Source organism: Mchenga conophoros, linkage group LG5 (genome assembly GCF_057382185.1).
Source record: "Mchenga conophoros isolate Kocher_MC1m ecotype Shallow Benthic linkage group LG5, M_conophoros_male_GT1.1, whole genome shotgun sequence".
Taxonomy (NCBI): Eukaryota; Metazoa; Chordata; class Actinopteri; order Cichliformes; family Cichlidae; genus Mchenga; species Mchenga conophoros.
The window spans coordinates 20,190,689-20,210,319 of NC_140530.1; the positions used below are offsets into that span (position 1 = coordinate 20,190,689).

A 19,631-nucleotide genomic window follows, 5' to 3' on the forward strand; every position below is an offset into this window, starting at 1 on the left:
ACGATATTAGGATGGCAGACATTCACATTTTTTTGATGGTTTAAATGTAATGTTTAAACTTGCTTTATTTTTCAAAGAGCTAATAGTGCTACACTCATATTAACTGGAAAAAACAATGCTAATCCTGTAATAAATTATAAAACAGTAAATATGCTGTAAATAATAATAATAATAATAATAATAATAATAATACCTTAAGTTATTGTAGAAATTCCAAGTTTTACAGTGAACAATGAACCTATCAGCAGATACAATGCCATCTACAAAAGGCAGTGATCAGGTTTATTTTATCTTTATGATCAAAACCAGATGGCGTGATGAAAAGCTGAAGAGCTTTAAAGCAGTTCAGTTAGCTTTGATGTTCCTGTGCACGAGCATTACAAAAGTGAAATAAACATCAAAATAGGCTATCTGCCGAATTGCGAATCTAGAAGTTCGTATCTGTAGCTAGCTGTATCAGCCTGGGAATGAAAAAATGTAATAAAAGAAAAGATTAACTCACGGACTGATTTGTCTGTAACTAACATACTAACTAACTGACATGGGAGTTCACATCAAAGTACAGGCTGGAATTATGTCTTATTTTTCGGAAGAAAGAAGCTACAACAAAAACTTGTTTCTGCCACAGGGAGAAAAAAGGCATCAGCATTATTTGCCATCCATAAGTTATAAATATGAGTTATCATCAAAAAAAAAATTCTAACACTGAAACGAATAAAAACTCAAAGTAAATGAGCAAACGCACTCCGAAAATTAACTGAAACTAAACAGCGTTCAAAACAAAAAGTTAAAACGAAATAAATAAAAACATAAAAACATGATATAGAAATACAAAACTATAGTAACTGCAGGTGGCAGTGCTGTATTACGTTACAGCATTAAACCTTTGAAGAGGCCGCATAAGCCTAATAATACTGCAGAGGGCAGTAACATGTCTGGAACTGTGCATGCGGCCAAAAAGAAGAAGAAGAAGAAGAAGAAGAAGAAGGAAAAAGCTACACCAGACAGGAAGTGTTTGCTAATAGTCCCATGTGTTGCGCTTCTCCCGGTCATTCATTCGCGAAACGAAAAAATTACGGACTCGTTTTTCATGCATTCAGGCTTAATCGTGTTTTTAGGAACCGACTGTGTACTATTAATGATAGTAATAATATTTTCCAAATAAACTAAAGACAAAGCCTGCAGCATTTCTGCAGTAGCATTAGCTAGCTAACGCAGGAGTTGTGTTGTAGAAGTTTAGGAAATCTCATCAACATTTAAAGTGCGGTTTCTGGATGAATAGTTCCGTGGATACTAGCATGACCAAGGAAAACCGGTGGGACATACCCCCCAATGCTCCAGCGTGCATGGAGAGGCACCTGTGCGCGGCACAATACAGAGCAGGTAGGGAAAAGGAGCGCTAGCTGAAGGTTAACGTGTAAACACGTGGAGCCGCTAGTTGGTTATTATTAGTGTGTTTACATTTGTGCTAAACTGTTCAAGTCCTACGTTGGAAATGTTAAATAAATAACATTTTATGTTGAATACTAGTCAGAGTAATCTTAACTGGCAGGCGATGAATGAAAATATAGATATTTGAAGGGTTTTCTCGTTGGGTTTTCTCCACAGATGGCACCCTGCTACTTGGTGCCTCCAGCCTCTCTGGCAGAAGCTGGCAGGGATCTGTTTGGATCTACAGCGACCCTGACCAGGCCCCCAGTGAGGGATTCTGCAAAGCTGGTGTGCAGACTGAGGCTGGTGTCACAGATGTCAAATGGGTGTCAGAGAAGGGAATTATTGTTGCGTCAGATTCAGGTAATGAAATGTTTTTTATGGCAGATGAATCAAGCACACACTTGAGGCTTGTATGAAACTGGCCTCATTTTTCTGTGCAGGTGCCTTGGAGCTCTGGGAACTAGCAGAGGATGAATGTCTACTGGTTAATCGCTTTACCAAGCATGATCATGACCATATTGTCACCACAGTAAGCCCCGTGGTTGGAGCAACCGCTGCAGTCACTGGCAGCATGGACTGCAGGTTAGACTTGTTTTACATGAACATACATACACCATTCCACCTGTCACAACAGAGCAGAAGCAATGTTAATTGCTTTTGTTTCAAACTTTGGCTTAATTAATTTTTGAGTTGTCATCCCTTAAAGTGCATCTTTGCTTATTATTACAGAATTAAAGTCTGGGATCTAAGTCAGGAAACGGTTGTCACTACCTACAATGGTAAGCATCATCTTAACAGTTCTTCATACAGAAATGCACAAAACTTACAAAAATGCTTTTTTCCCCTCAATGTGGAAAAATAAAAGCAAAGAATGTTTATTTTTGGTAGCATTCCTGTATGTATAGATTTTAGATTAATTAATTTACCAAGGGTTTTTTTTCTATTGCTGACATTACCAGACTATCCCAGTGTCATATTCCTATTGACTCTTTGGAACGATTAATTGCTGAAGGAAAGTTTTATATTAAAATGGTTTTAAAAAGCCAAAAATGTCATAAATGTCATTGATGTGAAAAGTTTAACTCAACAGTTCTTGGGTTTTTTCTTCCGCCAGTGCACACACAGCCAGTCACTTGTGTTGCCTGCAGTCCTACAGATGAGTCTCTGTTTCTCTCCTGTAGCCAAGTAAGATACTAATCAGCATGTTGTTTGCATTTTTGTCAGTGAGGTTTATTTTTTGGACCACAGAGCTGCAATCATTCAGATAAACTAAACTACTTCTTCTTCTCACCCCTTCTTTAGGACGGCCGTGTGTTGTTGTGGGACAGGAGGAAGCCCAACAAACCTGCATCAAGAATAGGTAAGCTACGTCACCAAGCTTTGATAACCACTTTTGCCAAACACTACTGCAAGAATAGTCGAGATTTGGAAGAGCTCCACAGGAAATGAAGTATGACAGAGAGTAAAATTTGTTCCAAAACAAACAGTTATGTTTACATATTTATGCCAGTACACACACTATGCAGCAGTCATTCACTCTGCAAATGTATATGTGCTAAAATAGGAGTATATACTAATACCTAGCAGGTAGAGACTATTGCACCTGCAATGGAGTTGATTCCTCCAAATACGCAGCCATTACCAAAGTAATCAATCCAAATCCAGAGCCTTAACTTTTCCCCCACATTTGGAGACTTTATCTGTCCTCCGAATGATGGATTTTGACACCTCCAAACCCATAAAGATGTGATTTCAGGACCATTATAGTAGTTTTCAGGTTTGTCCAGGAGTGGCTGCATAGGCAGAAACCACCCTCACTAACTTTAGATCCAGATCCCATCATTTAGTACTGTAAGCAGGCCTGAAATATGACAGAAACCTCTCAGTTCACAAAAGAGCTTTAAGGGTTACTTTCAAGGGGTAAAGAGTTATATAGAGTGCCTAATTACCTAATTAGCTACCTAGTGTTTGATTTTTGTCTGGATGATTAAAGAAGGAATTTGTCTTATTGTTCCTGGAATCTGTTTATAGGCTCTCTTGGAAATATGTCAGTGTCTATGCTGTACAGGATGTCCTGTGTAAGTAATGACAGATGGCAAGCGCATTCTCAGTTTCTGTTTTTGTTTTGCCTCAGATGTAGAGTCACCTAGCTGCTCCCCTACTTCTCTAGCTTGGCACCCTCACCACAGAAGCACCATTGCTTTTGGTAAGACGCTGCACTTGGTCACATTTGATTAAAAGCTGAGTTTAATTGAGAAAAAGTTGATTTCCTTTTTTTCTTTCACTCTCATCGTGTCTCAGGCGATGAGCTCGGCAGGGTGACTGTGAAAGATTTCCTGGGATCGGAGCCGTCTCAGGTGGAGAACATTCACAGCCGTAGAGTTAATGGGCTGGCCTTCTCCACACACAGGTAAATGTAAAGTGTGTCACGATCTCACCTTTGGCTTTATTGCTCTTTTACAAAATTCTGACGTCTTCCTTTTCTTCCCAGCACACCCTTGCTAGCCTCTGTTAGTGATGACTGTAGCGTTGCTGTTATGGACTCTGAACTGCGAGAAATGTGAGTGCTTGTACTTCATGCTGAAAGCATTTAGTTTGTTGTATTATTAAAAACACTAATCACATATTTGTTTGTAGACTCCGAGACCGGCGGCACCAGGACTATGTCAAAGGTGTGAGCTGGCTTCACAATGGCTCCTCCACCCTCACAACAGTAGGCTGGGATCATCTTGTGCTTCACCATAAAGTGGGTCCAGCTGATGGCATTCCCAGTTCCTCTTCTTAGACCGATCAGTTGGAAATGCACTGAAGGAAAGCACTGTTTTCCCCTCACTACTCTCCCCTCATTCCTGAGGTGTCATTTTGCAGAAATGAAAATCTATTGAAAGCTCTCACCTTAATTTAGCCCCCAAAAACCGCACAATATTGGGAATTCTGCTCTCCTAGTCATGGTTTTTGTGCATTACTAACATAGAGAGCATAAAATGGACCTAGTTACATAGTGATGAGCGTTTCTGCTGTCCCCATCTTGGTTGTAAAAAATGGACATTCTACAGAGGGGCAGGTCTGATCTAAAATGCTTAGTCATTGGCTAGTGACGCGATTGACACGTCGTTAGCCACTAAGTGAGCTATTGAAGGGTATAGGAGGAATTCTGTAGGAGAGTCTTTTTGCAACTGCAGCTTTCGCCCTTAGGTGGTCTTCACATCAAATGTAGGCTTATAGCACTTTGACTTCATTTGATTAATTTTTCTGACCAGATAGCTGCGTCCATATTTTTATTCTCTCTATGACTACTAATCACAGCCTCACTATCCACTTCTTTCATACTGTATAGTTTGTCTTTGTGTAACTGCATCAAAGCAGCACATTTGTATTGCAGAATTTTACATTAAAGGTAACTTAATGTTATCAGTGGCATCATTTGGTGTGTTCTTTGTGTTTACTGAGATCAGATATGATAAACTGTTACTACTGTGAGGTAGTGGGAATAAGAGGAGTTTTCAAGGATACACAAAGTGCAGTCAATAAGTTCCTCTTCCCCGAAAAGCCATAAACCTCAACCCCCTCCTTCAAGGTCATGTCCTTATGCACCTCTGCACTGCTTCCAGCACTGCAGCTATTTTGGAGTTGATACTTGGAATTCCTGTTAGGCTTTTAACTTGGAAATTCATTTTGTGGAAAAGGACAATAGTAGAAGGAAATACAACTTGGTTGTGAGTGAAAGTTTTTTATTTGAAAAGAATGCTTACCCAGGATGTTACAGTACAACTGTGCACTGACAGTGATGGTGTTTTACCCAGTAAATATAGGGGGGGGGGAAAAAAACAGGACAAAAATGCTCGACCTCAGACCAACCACTCTTAAATCTTCCAGATTCAGAATGGTTCACTTTGACGCAGAAGACATTTCAACACATGGGGTGGGACTTCAGTGAAGCCATCTAAAAATAAAAATAAATAGCAGAAGCAATGGCAGCCCCGGAGAAGCGATGAAGGAAACCATCTTGAGTAGCATAGTAGCTAAATTGAGTATGTTTCTTATTTTATTGGTGGAACTTTTTGATCACATGCCCTGTAAATATAAACCACTGTGTTGGTAAGGATGTGGCTGACGCAGACCCCAGTCATTCACTAACAGTGTCAATGTGAGGTCTGATGTAGATAATAATGATCTATAACTTTTGGTACATTTAAGGCCTTTCATGGAGGTCTGTTGAATTACATGTGCTTTGATGTGTTTTGGTTATTTGCGTCAACAACCACAAAAAACGCCTAATAATTAAATCTAAATTTCTTCGTTAGCAGAATCTTGGAATTATTTGGAATTAATTGCGTGATGCTATTTGGGACAATTCTTAGGAGGGAAAAAAAAACTTAAACCAGTTCTTCAGCTAGCTTATATCTTACTTTAATACAAAAAAATCTGTTTGCACACAAGCTCCTACATGATCTGGAGTTGGCACACAGGTTCTTCATGGGGCCCTGACGATTCTTGTTTATATAAAATATTATGAGGTCATCATGTTGCCTAGCAGCCACCTGACAGTGTGGCACAATGACACATTTGTAGCTTTTATGCACCTACAAGAGCCTTATAAAAGTATTGTATCATTTTAATTTCACAACAGTAACACATAATTTATATCCCAAAAACTAAGCATGACATATTACGATGATGTCACACTGTCTAGCAACCACCTAACAACAAACTAAAGCCACAAACTAAACAATACTGCACCCTGGGAATTTACCAGTATATTAAATCTGCACTTACATTCTGAGCCACAGCTAAAAGCTTTAATTACTAGGATGATGCAAATCACTGCAGTGTTTTTACATACAATTGAGTACACATGCAAGCCATGTGTACTCAGCAATTTGTTACATTTATTTCCTACTTAGAGTTGAATGTCTTAATTTGATAACTTTCTATATACAACTTTAACATGTACATATAACTACATCTTGCAATGTCCAAATGTGATTTTCATATTATACAAATTGATATCTCCATGAATAACAATGTATACGTAACTAGATTAACACTCTTTATCGTAGTGGTATAGAAAATCCAATACAAACCATAAAGGATTTTTTGGGATAAATGTGAGAATCACACTAGACCCCTACTACTCTGCGCCATAAGACTTTCATAATCGAGATGTAACAGTGAAAGAACATTTCCCATTATTTGGCAGGTAATTACAGCATGAAATAATAACAGTTATGCTCCAAATTACTATATTTTACAATTAAATTTTCTCATTGTTTTATAAAAGACTTTTAAAAAACTTTTACCTTTTTTTATTTGAATATTAATGGAGTTTTCCTATACAATAACATTACCCAAAGCTATGGTTAAAAAGTCAACATATAGCAAAATATAGCTTAAGACTAAATAATTAGCAGCAACTACACAAATGTTTAAAACGTTCTTTCTGACTGTGACACAATGGAAAAGAAAACACCATTTGACAGTGACTGTGTCGTGTTTGTCTTTATGATTCGGCAGTCCTTTGTCAACAGGCAGTCTTAACATATTTGCTACCCAGTGTGTAAATAACCTGTGTGAAGCCTTCTTTTTCAGCTGTGGTCCACACTGCTGCTGATAAAAGTGTAGTTTCACACACGTTGTGTCCCATAGTCTGTGTTGAAGGTCTCAACATGTCCAAGAATCGAAAGACCCTTAATAATCCCCGCTACTCATGATAAGTAATAGGATTTTTGGTTCCAGGCCGAACTGTGAAAGTCATACCATGTTGATATTTAGACTTCGGCCCATTGCTGAAAAGAAGAACATTTTATGTATGAATATATTAGCCAACCAGTGAGTTTTGGCATCTTAAAAAGTCAATGTGTGACATTTGAGCATGACAGTCTTACCTGGTCAAAGCTTTTGTTGGCGAGTTATCTGGATATTTTTTGTTCACTTGACGCTGCAGCTCCCTCATGTCCAGAGTTGCTGCTTTCTGGTGATATTTGGTAGTTGGTGATTTGAGCTGGTCATTGGACTCCCATTCATCAGAGGAAGGCTCTACATCTTCCTTTTGGTGGGAAATTTTGGGGGCCATTTCCTCCAGCTTCTTTTTTAGGATGCACTGGAGATCAAAATGTCTTTGTTCCAGAGTGCGTGCTGGCTGAGTGGAGTCTGGCTTGGGTTTTGTCTGGACTTGTGTCTTTGGTTGGACATTAGGAGGTGGGTGGTTCAGAGGAGGAGGAGGTGGAATTGAAGCTGGAGGTGCTGTATTCAGAGGAGGAGGTGGAACTGAAGCTGGAGGTGCTGTCTTCAGAGGAGGAGGTGGAATTGAAGCTGTAGGTGCTGTCTTCAGAGGAGGAGGTGGAATTGAAGCTGTAGGTGCTGTCTTCAGAGGAGGAGGTGGAATTGAAGAGGGAGGTGCTGTCTTCAGAGGAGGAGGTGGAATTGAAGAGGGAGGTGCTGTATTCAGAGAAGGAGGTGGAATTGAAGCTGAAGGTGCTGTCTTCAGAGGAGGAGGTGGAACTGAAGAGGGAGGACTTGCAGAGGGTTGTGTCTTATTCAAAGGATACTGAACTGAGGCAGGGGAAAGAGAGGTTACAGGTGGTGACGGTGCCTTTTTTGTGGGAGGGTCCGGTGGAATGATGGAAGGTGGCAGGTCCATAATCTTGCTTAAATCATCAAACTCTGGTGGTGGAGGCAGTAATGGCATGCTGAACCCATCTTTATTGCCCTCAGGTTGTGGAGTCTGAGACAGTGAGCTGCTTTGATATGCCTTTTGTCTCTCCTCTGCTTTTTTGCTAACAGCAGGGGTTTCTATGATCCTGTTGAGAGCTGGACTGGTAGATGGTGCCTGACCATTGACCAGGGCATGACTGCTTGAAGTTTCAGGAGCATCATTTGTTTGTGGACGGTCTACTGGACTGAAGGATTTTGGAGTCTCTGGTAATATTTTTTCTGTCAGTTTTACAGCTGAAGAGCCAGAACTTGAAAGGTCACTTGAGTGAATACTTGGCTGCTCATTGTTCTTTCCACTGTTTTCCTGTGAAACAGAGTGCGTCGTTCTGTTTTTCTCTCTTTCTTTAGCTGCCTTTAGAAGAGCCAGCGGAGAAGCTGCATTCCCGTCTCGTGCTCCATGGGTTTCACTTCCTTTCAGGTTACGTAGTTTGTGATCCAATATCGGACTGTATTTCTGGTTTGGATTTTGATACCGTACAGGTTTGACTGGGGCTGGACTTTGGTACTCTCCAGGTTTGACTGGGGTTGGACTTTGGTACTCTCCAGGTTTGACTGGGGCTGGACTTTGGTACTCTCTAGGATTTTCTGCTTTTGGACTTTCTGCTTTTGGACCTTGGTTCTCTCCAAGTTTGTCCTTGCTTGTCTCTAAATTAATCTGAGTATTGTCAACTTTATCAAGCTGTAGAGACTTCTGAGGCGGTGGCTGTACTGGTTTGGTTATTTCTGGTTGCACTGAAATTGTCTCTGTTTTAGCCTTTGTCTTAGTCTCTGTCTTAGTCACTGTCTTTTGCTCAAATAGGGTAGATTCAGAAGGTTGGGCAACTTGTAAATTCTCCTCCAGCTCCTTTACAATGGGAACTGGTTTAGATAGTGTAGGCACTTTGGGAGCATTACCGTCCACCTTGACGAGAACAGGGCCAGAGCTGGAAGACCCGGAATCTTCCAGGAGTAACATGTGCTTAGGTTTTTTGTCACGGTCTTCAAACACATTGAGAAATGAGGTCTTAGGAGCAGTGTTAACCTTTGCTGTGTTTTGGGGATTGAAAGTGGACAATGTGGGTGTCTGCACAGGGGGTGGTGGTGCAGGAGTCTGTGGGGGGGAGTCAGAGTTGGAGACTGAGGAAATTCTAATGGGCTTTGGAGGAGGTTTCTTCTGAGTCTTCTGTTGCCTTTCAGTAGGGGGCTGTGGGGCGGCAAATTTTGGATGCTCTGGAACTTGAGCTGATGGTGGACTAGAGATGGGTATGGATGATGGAGAGCCAGTAGAAGTGGTAGATGGAGGCTTTGGTGGAGCCATTGGTGGTGGTTTTAGGAAGGATAAATCCTTTGGTTCTACTGAAGGAGGGTTTGGTGCGGGCATGGAAGGAGGCTGTATGGTTGCTAGGTCTAGAGTGTTTAAGTCACCCAGGAAGTCTGGTGGAGGTGGAATCCATTCACTTGGAGGTGGTGGAGGTGCTACAGAAGGAGGAGGAGGAACAAATATTTCCCCTTTATCAAGGTTAGGCACTGAAGTAATGGAGCCATTGGACAATGGATCCCAACCAACTGTGGATGAGAAGACAGGACAAATGAGAAAGGTTTTTGCAGAAACAGACACAGTATTCAAATATGCAAACTTGCTGCATAAATAAGAGACTAAAATTGAAATCCGTCTGTTTCATTTAAAGAGTGCAATTCATTTGTGCATATAATATGCAATAATAAGAATATTATTAAAGAGGCAGAAACGATTATAAAGAATAAGAAAATTCTTTATAAAGCTTTAAATTCAGCTTTCTTACATAAATTTAGAATTGTTAAAAAAGGAAATAAAAGAAGTAAATGGTTTCCACTTATTATTGAGAATGCTAACACTCCCATTATGTAAATATATTTGGCATCTGGTATGACCGTTTGGACATTTTCAGGGGGAGTTATTGAGCAATGCCCGAGCAAACATTAACCTGCCCTCCTTTTTTTCCTCTTTATTTTGATTGCTGTGATCCATCAACCGAGTCTGAGCAAAAGCCCCACAAGTTATGTGGACTTTTTAGGGTCTAATTAATGGGATTCTTGCCTTTTAGTCAAGTTAAACCTAAAGTACATATTGGAAGGTAGCTAGATGCTCACCTGAACCGTTGGTCTTTGGACCATTGACAGGGGGCAGGAGAGGGACTTTCGGCATTGGGACAGCAAAGCCTTGGAAACTCTCAGACAAGGACTGCGAGGGAAGAAAATTAAACACCATCAGACTTGATTTTTCAAACCTCTTAACACAAGAGACAAAGATCAACAGTAAAATTGCGATAAGGCTATATACTGTAGCCTGTATGTACAGAGGTTTTTGTCTGGCAAGTATTTGGTCTTGAGGTGCACAAACCAGTTCTCAACTATATCAGCTCTCAGTGTTCCTTGAAAACAGGTTGGCCTGTCCAATGCTTGCAGCATTTTTAGCGTCAGCAGAACTGAAGTAGCTGCCAAAATCATTTCAATGTGCTGTTACGTGAAAATTCTATGATGGTGGTTTACGGTGCCTTATGTTCACAAAATTAAGTACTAAATATGTCAGACTGCTTTGCAGCAACTTAGGTACATGTCTAACCTTTAGGCTTCTTCAACATAAAACAGCTAGAGGTTTAAAAAAAATAAAAGAAAACACGTTTGCATACTTGAGTGATGAGAAATATTTGGTGAATCAGAGGATACACCTATTATTCATCACATTGTCTAAGATGGGCCTGGCTGAGAAAACTGCGTGTTACTTAGATACATGGGTGTTTTATGTTGTAGGCAAGAGGGGCAAAATAGAGGAAGAGTTATGGAAAGTACGTTGCTGTTCTCTCTACGACACCAAATAAATAGAGACTGTGTTGACACAATACAAATCTAAGAAACTTGGAAAGTTATATGTCCTTCAAATGGGCAGATATTCAGTCCAGGAATACATAATAGCTGTATCCTTTTGATCTTAGTCTGCTGCAGACCATTTGAGGAGGAAAGCAACAAGGAAATTTTTAACTGGACTCAATTTATGCCCTAAGAGCTCCCCTTATACCACGTTTCAGCCATGCTGATTGTATGCAGTAATGAATTAAATCAGCATCAATAGATAAGAATAAAAATCTTCAGTTTCAGGCAGCTGCTGTCCTAAAAGATATATCACACCTTGAATAACACCCTCTTTTGCTAATAATCCCAGTTGCGTAGCTATTTGGAAAGGTATGAAAACTGCATCACGGAGCGAGGGCGTGCCATTAAAGACAGCGTATGATCCAGTTTGATTCCATCTCGCCTTTTCTCCGCGCTATGACTCACGTTCATCTGTCGCAGCGCTCAGAGCTGTCCTGCCCATGTGCTGCAGGGTGTGCCGCATCCACATGCCACAGACACATTCACAGAACACTCCCAGAAAACACTGAGCTGAGGTGTGTGAACCAAGTGCTCAGATGAGCTTTGCATTTTTGTCTGCAACATGACAATGCAATGGGAGACTTTAAGTGCAAGACTAAATTGTAATTGACTTGCTCTAATGTCTTATGGCAACTTTGGCAGCTGTAGCTTTTGTGCGCAGCGTGATGTGACCTGCAGAAGATCATTGATCATGTTTTCTGCAAATTACCTGTTGAGACAGCATCGCTGTGAGATATGTCGTTTTTTTATAGTCATATTTCATGTCATTCTAAAAAAAGAAATGAGCATTATCACTCCCACATGAGATACTGGAAGAAAATAAGTCGTGATCTCTCTGTGGAGACTTTTACTGTGCGGACCACGTCACACATCAGATTGCACGAGTAAATAAACTCTTTAAACACTAAACTGTCAGCTATCAGTTCATTTGCATCTGCAGGCGCAGGGTTTGAGACTGAATAAAATGGTGGAGCTGTTCACATGCAAATCTTATTCATTAAATTCCATTTTATGTAGTGTCAAATCACAACAGTTGCCCCAAAGGGCTTTACATTGTAAGGTAAAGACCCGACAATAATACAGGGAAAACCCCAGTAATCAGATGACCCCCTATTAGCAAGTAGTTGGTGTCAGTGGGAAGGAAAAACTCCCTTTTAACAGGAAGAAGCCTCTGGCAGGCTCTGAGAGAGGCAGCCATCTGCTGTGACTGATTATGGTGAGGGTAGAGAGACAGGAGACACGTAAAACATGTCATTTCAATTTCAGAAACTGGGTAATGAACGTAAAAATTGATGTGAACCACATGGTTTCACAGAGATACTCACAGCACCATGCTTCACTGTGGGTCTAGCTCGCACACTCGCAGTCCCTGACTCATGAGTTGCAGATGACCCCAGGACCAACTCTACATTGTCTGTGAAAAAGAAAAAAGTAGATCATTAATATCCAGCAAAGCAAGTTCTGGTAGCAAAGCAAGTTCAATTGAATTGATTCAGCTATTAAATTACTAATCAAATCTCCATCATTAATCTGCCAGTCAAGGCCAAAACAATGATGTTGTACACTTGCAGTGTGCAGGTAATGAGATACTGTGTGCATCCAAGTGTCCTCTAAGTAGCTGTCAGTCAGCCTAATAATCTGCTGTGTGGCCGTTGGTTGTTGACAACAAAATAGCTATGCACAACTGAGCCGATGATTGCAGTCTTTATTTAAAGTCCACCATTGTGTTTAAGGGAAAACAGTTATGGTGCCAACTGAAATCCATTGCACCACCTTCTGCTTGCTGTACAACACCACAATGTTTATCATATAGCCAGACGTAAATAGTTTATCTGTCGCAAAGCCTGGAAGAATGAATTCAAGGTTTATTCTTGGGGGAAAAACTCGCTTTAACTGTGTTCACTCTTTGAGAGGAGCTTCATAACATGCAGCCAATGTTGCTGCTTTTATGTTGCATAACCCTTTGTTCTTTAAACAAACAGTGCCACACAATGATCGTCCATTCTTAAGTCAAAGTGGTTAAGAGACCAGTCGCATTTGTCTTTCATGTCAGTGGAAAAGCCTGGTTTTTCTGTATGTATCTAAGTCACGGGATGACACAAGACACTCAATGATGACTTAAAAGTGCACCGAGGAAGAGACCCGAAACATGACCATAGTCATTTTCAGATGTGGAAGACAAGCAATAACATTCCTGGGAAACTGATGATTTGAGAACGTAAACCTAGAAGTCACACCTTTGTTCCAGTATGACACTGACTGCTGAAAGACACTTGCCACTTGAAGATTCTTACTCTATGTGTTCATTTAGCTTTCTATTACAAAAGCAGACACAAGAAGCAGCGTGACAGAGGAGCCTGTCATAATAGACAAGGAAAGGGAACTGTTTTCCCACCTATTCCCAGTAGTCACAGGGTGTAGGTCCTCATAGCTTTTATGCACTTCTGTGTCATTTCAGAAAAATGTGGGAACTACAGAATGAATTGGCTGCGGTATTAAACCAGTCTAAGCAAATGATTCGTTTTTCTTATTGCGCCCCTTTCTGATTTAAATAGGCAAATGATCTCTCCTGTGTTGCAGCTTTGCATAGAAATTGCCCTCTCCTTTTCTGCTTTCACTAGTCAAATTCCACTAATGTCACTTAGAGCTTATCAGTAAACTGATATCAGTGTGTGAAAGTAATATTTTTATTATTAAGCTATTAACTTGTGTTTCCTTTTTTTAAGGCTTTAAACTGCATCACACACTCTTGCTCAGCAGATGGAGCTTGCCCAGCTGTTGTACTATGGAAATATGCTGTTATGCATTGTTGTGGCCAGAAGAGTGAATTTGTTTGTGTCAGGTAAATAAAAGTACCGGTAACAGATTTCTGTTTTCATCTATAACACCGTGGATTGTATGTCTAAGAGTAGCTGACTCATATGAAATACACCCAAGGTACACATTTAGCTATTCTAGATGAAAACTTCAGTTTTGTCTGAGAAATCTTAACTTGGATCAAAGTGAACACAGTCTGAAGAGGACCCAGACTCTTGGATTTAAAATATGGATTTACTTTTGTTAAAAACACCGAACAAAATTCATAGATGACACCTGCTGCTACTTGTTTAAAGCACCTGAAGGATTCACTCCTGTCAGCACGTCTAAAGTTTGGAGCTTGGTGGAAACATATGTGTCCTATTGCAACACCAAGTCCAAAGGTCGTGCTGCTCTTCGCTGTAGGCGTAGATACCTGCTCTTATAAACAGACCGCACTAGACTCTACTCACCCATCTCCTGCATTTTGACATTGGTGTCGAATAGAGAATGATTCTTTCGACCCAGAAAATTCAGCGACCCCTTCTTCATTGTTATTGATTAGTTGATGCGTAGCTACGATTCTCGGCTTCAGCGGATCATTGGCGCATTCTCGCCGGCAGGTAAATCCGGGATAAACCGCAAACGTGCTGCTCTGAATGACGGCGTTTCTCCAGGTACACCTGACTCCAGTGATTTGGTGCAAACTTCTCAGACAGACAGAGAAAATGGAGCAAACCCCGCCCACTCGCCTTTCATTGTGCCTCCCTGTTTCTGACTGTACAGCAGCAGCAGGTGAGGCCCTCGGCTCTCCTTACATTCCAGCGCAAACCTCACCTGTGGAAAGAATCAGGTCCTTTAATCACAGGTTTGCTTACGTTAATGGCCTGTACTCTCACTGTTTGATGAGTCAGCCATCCGCATCCGAGCTTTAGCGCACTGGTCTACCTGTATCTCTAAATCTGGGACGAAGTGATCACATTAAAATGCTCAGGAACGCGGGTGAACTTTAATAGCATCTTAATCAAAAAAGACAACAGGGGTTTATTGCATGTAGGTCACTGCTATTATGGTCATAAATGTAAACAAAGAGTAAAATAATACAAAGCATGTGAACACGTCGAAACATTTTAGTATCCTATTTTTATTTTATTTTATTTTATTTTTTGCTTATGCTTAAAAATTTGATCCAAGAAATGTATAAACCTAATAATGAGATTGTAAAGTGTGCTTGATTAAATCATTCAAAATGAATTAAAAGCCACAACATTAAATAAACTGGTTCTCTTTAAGGATGTAGACTAATACTGAAAGGGCTCCTTCTATCTCCCGGTGATTTTACATTTAATAGAGTACATTTTGCTGATTGCACTTGTCACGGTTCTGGGTCAGTTTCGACCCAGTATTTTGAGTTTTAATTGATTAGTTTATTTTTGAATGTTTATTGTAGTTTTGGGCGCTATGAGTATTATTATTATAATGATTATTATTATTAGAATTCTATGTTTCTGTTTATTCATGTTTAAGGATTTGTTCTCGGTTGTATCTCACGTTTAGTTTTGTTCAAGTTCCATGTGTCATTCTGTCTGTCTCTCAGTGTCAGGTCTGCGTCTTGGTGTAGTGTTCTCGTTTCCTGTTTTATTGTGAAGGCCTGCGTCTTGTGTGAGTGTGTTCAGTTTTACCTCTGTCTCGTCTTGTTGATTATTCCCAGCTGTGTCCACCACCTGTGTGTGATTCCCCTGTGTTTCTCTGTGTGTATTTAAGTCGTGTCCTCTGTCATTATAGTTGCTGGTCCGTCTGTGTATTCCACCATGTTTCATCCGTGTGTTCCCTGCCGTCACCATCTTGTACCGTCGTCCACCTTGCTTTATGTTCGTGTTCATGCTCTGTAGTTTAGTTGTCTCAGTATAGTTTAGTTCTCCGTTTTGTCGTTTGCCTCTCTATATTTTTGTGTCAATAAATCACCTTCAGACCGTCACGACTGCCTGCGCTTGGATCCTCTTTTTCCTTTTTTTCACACGGCTCTTCTCACTCGCCGTGACAGCACTTTTGCTTGAGTACCATTTCACCTGCAACGGGGTATTTTATAGTGTGCTGTTGCTGCTTTTATGTACATGATTAATTATTTCCCTATCTGTGTGTCTTGCATGTGCACCTAAAACAATTGTTATGACATATGAATATAGTTTAAAGTCTGAAAAATAAAATCAATTATCAAAGTAAAACCATTTTTTATGGTAACCTTCCTTTTTAGATCAAAAATTCTAGAAGAGCAGCTATTAAAAAGTTAGGCCTAACTGACTGTTTACAAAGGAATGGTTTATTTGAAGAGTTTCACAGAAACGGCACTAGTGAAGGTTACAAATGATCTTTTTACAGCCTTTTATAATGGACTCATCTCTGTGCTTGCCCTGGTAGATCTCAGTGCAGTGTTCAGTACCAGTACTGACCATAAAACGCTACTACTGAGATTAGAACACACACTTGGTATTAAAGGAACTGCGCTGCAGTGGCCTGAATTATATCTGACTGATAGATAACTATATACGTTTTCATGGCTATGCAGATGATATCCAGCTTTATCTATGCATGAAGTTTCGTCTTGATGCATTCTCAATCATCCGGGAAAGTAAATCTCCAAAAAGTTGATTCTGTTCATCTGGACGTAGTGTTTTGTGGGAGAAACATTTTGTCACTCATCCAAGTGACTTCTTCAGTCTCAGCTGACTGCAGGTTTCCCCAATCTTATAAACAGTACAATTGCATAATGACTGAAACCAGCCAACTGAAGGAACAATGGGATGGATGGTCATTCCTTAATCTTAATTATGCAAATTCTCATGACCATTGATCAACAACCACTGACCAAAACCCACTGATCAATGGCCATGAGATGAAACGTTTGTCCCACAAAACGCTACGTCCAGATGAACAGAATCAACTTTTTGGAGATATGCATGAAGTTGATACACGTCAACTAATTAAACTTCAGGCCTGTCTTGAAAACATAAAAACCTTGATAGCCTATAATTTCCTGCTTCTAAATTTAAACAAAATTGAGGTCGCTGTACTCTGCCTTACTTTAAAAAATATTACCTTTGCCTTCAATACCACTGTGAGGAATCTTGGAGTAATTTATGACCAGGATATTTGGTTCAGTGAGCACATTATACAAATATGTAGAACTGCCTTCATTCTTTTGCGCAGTATGTCTAAAATGAGAAACATCCTGTCTCAGAGTGATGCTGAAAAACTAGTTTATGTATTTATTACTGGTAGGCTGCACAATTGTTGATTATTCTCCCATATTGACTTAACTTCACTACTGGATTTCTCTTACATTCAGAATCAAATTTAGAATCCTTGTCTTCAGATACAAATTCTTGAATGATCAGGCGCCATCATATCTTAAAGACCTCACAGTAGCTTATTATCCTCTGGCTGTCCCTCTCTGATCCTGGTAAAAGGGTTTTTTTTCTCCCCACTGTCACCAAGTGCTTGCTCATAGGGGCTTGTCTAATTGCTCTGTTAGCAGGGGTGTCAAAATCATTTTACATTGTAGGCCACATACAGCACATGATGATCTCATGTGAGCCGGACCAGTGAAACTCCTCTTTCTGCCAGTGTACAGAAATTTAAGCAGATATCTTAAAATTAAAAAGAAGTCCTATTTCAATAGTATCTCTTCCTTTTTCCTTCCTTCCATTTTTTTCAAGATTCAAAGATTCAAAGTGTTTATTGTCATGTGTGCAGAAGAAATAGCATTTCTCTGTGCAATGAAATTCTTTCTTTGCTGTCCATACACAAATGCCAAGTTAGGTAGGGTTGAAGGAACAACATAAATGAGGATAAAAAAAAAAGACAAGATATTAAGATAAATAAGGTAAAAAAGGATAAAAAAAATAGTGAAAGATAAATAAGTAAATGAAGACAAGTGAGTTAAGCAGTTGTTAATGTCAAAGGATATACAAAGGAGCTTAATGTGCAAAGTGAACTTAGTGTGCAAATTGTCCTGATGTGCAAATTGCAGTTGAGGTAGGTCAGCTGTTCAGGAGTCTGATAGCAGTTGGGAAGAAGGAGTAAATAAAATAAATCTGTCAGCACAATGTTTTGGACTTAAATTGTAAGAATAACTTTTACTACATAAATAAAACCAAACTGCACTGAACTGAAATCATAAAAAAAAAATTTCTTCATTCCTGTTTCAGTCACATTGGTGATCCAGTCAGAGAGTGACTGAAGAAAGACATTTGTCACTTAAAGATTCTTACTCTATGTGTTCATTCAGCTTTCTGTTAGACAAGCTGAGACAGGAACCAGAGTGACAGATGAGCCTGCCATAAAAAAACAAGGAAAGAAAAACATATTTCCATCACAAGGTATAGGCATCATAATGTCCTCATAGTTTCCACTTTGAAGCAAAAATGTGTCACATGTGATTTACAGGTAGACCTAAAATACATTTCTGACATAGAAATATAAAACAAACATTATTAAAGAACAACATAAATCACAGTAATTGAAGTTTTAAAAATGCTATGGTGTGTGGAAGCTAAAATAAAGTCTAATATAGATAAAGCAAAGATATGATGACACTATAACGTGTTGTAAAAGTAATCAACTTTTTCTCTCCATTAATGTATGCAAGGTGCTTGAACAAAACAAATCACAAGAGTTATATTCAACCCTCTGGATAATTGTTCAGTTAGCTATTAGCTCACGTTGGAACATTACATTTGTGTGATAAATGCATGTTTTTAATCTTAAATAAATCTTTGATATTACTGAAGGAAAACCTTCATTCCTTGGTGTGACTTTCTTGAGGATAGTGAAGGATGAGAAACGTGGAAGCAGGATACTCATAAATTTGATTTTGGCTAAAAGGGGTCAAAAGTCTTAAACAGATGAGCTAACCCCTTAAAGTAACCTGTAACAGCATTTTATCTACTCTGCATCACAGTTTAACAACCTGTGGGTATTTGGGGTTGATTACAGCTGGTAGCAGAGTAATAATTTGTAGAAGTATGTTTCCTTTACACTGATATTCAGTTTTATAAAACACTTTATACTTTTTACTTTGTATTTCATAACATTTTAGAAGGATTTAATTTGTGGTGCTCATATAGTCAATTCAAAGCTGCAGTTACTCGTTGTTATTAATATACACTGTTATCAGTATATTGGTACCACTTTACAATAAGGCTCCCCTTATAGATGCTAATAAATAGTTTATAGCTATATTATTAATTAATTTGTAAATGCTTTATAAACCATTATTAATGGTTTATTATGCATTAGTTAAGGGTGAGAAAGAGGAAAAAAACTGACCGGTTTCTTGCCAAATAGTGAGCCAAATGTGTTCACCTATATATTTCATCTAGAGTTGCTATATTAAACATTTCAGACTAAGTTACTATCCTGTAAGCACAATCAGCATTTGTAAACATATTTTTTATCATATAAAATTGTACTTCAGAAATACATTATAAATATCCACAACTATCAATCGGAGCTTTGTTGTAAAGTGTAAAGCATAAAACCATTTATTAATGAATAATAAATATTTATAAATGCCAAATGGGAGCCTTATTGTAAAGTGTAAAGCATAACACCATTTATTTATGACTAATAAACATTTATAAATGCCAAATGGGAGCCTTATTGTAAAGTGTAAAGCATAACACCATTTATTAATCACTAATAAACATTTATAAATGACAAAAGATAGCTTTGTCGTAAAGTTTAAAACATGTCAACATTTATTAATCACTAATAAACATTTATAAATGCCAAAAGTG

The 19,631-nt window shown here is 39.2% G+C and overlaps 2 protein-coding genes across 2 annotated transcripts; one reads left to right on the top strand and one right to left on the bottom strand.

Moving 5' to 3' along the window:
• The first annotated feature begins 973 nt into the window (after positions 1-973).
• On the top strand, positions 974-4,854 carry wdr77 (WD repeat domain 77). Its single transcript, XM_085274008.1, has 10 exons — positions 974-1,383; positions 1,609-1,794; positions 1,875-2,016; positions 2,164-2,213; positions 2,549-2,619; positions 2,737-2,794; positions 3,569-3,640; positions 3,736-3,844; positions 3,926-3,994; positions 4,072-4,854. Exons 1-10 carry the CDS (start codon positions 1,275-1,277, stop codon positions 4,217-4,219), a joined length of 1,014 nt encoding a protein of 337 aa, XP_085130134.1. The 5' UTR covers positions 974-1,274; the 3' UTR covers positions 4,220-4,854.
• A 300-nt stretch (positions 4,855-5,154) lies between these two features.
• On the bottom strand, positions 5,155-14,603 carry LOC146574396 (uncharacterized). Its single transcript, XM_085274009.1, has 5 exons — positions 14,307-14,603; positions 12,363-12,451; positions 10,258-10,348; positions 7,320-9,693; positions 5,155-7,220 (listed from the first exon to the last, which is right to left on the bottom strand). The coding sequence occupies exons 1-5, from the start codon at positions 14,383-14,385 to the stop codon at positions 7,136-7,138; spliced, it is 2,718 nt and encodes a 905-aa protein (XP_085130135.1). The 5' UTR covers positions 14,386-14,603; the 3' UTR covers positions 5,155-7,135.
• Between the last annotated feature and the right edge of the window lie 5,028 nt (positions 14,604-19,631).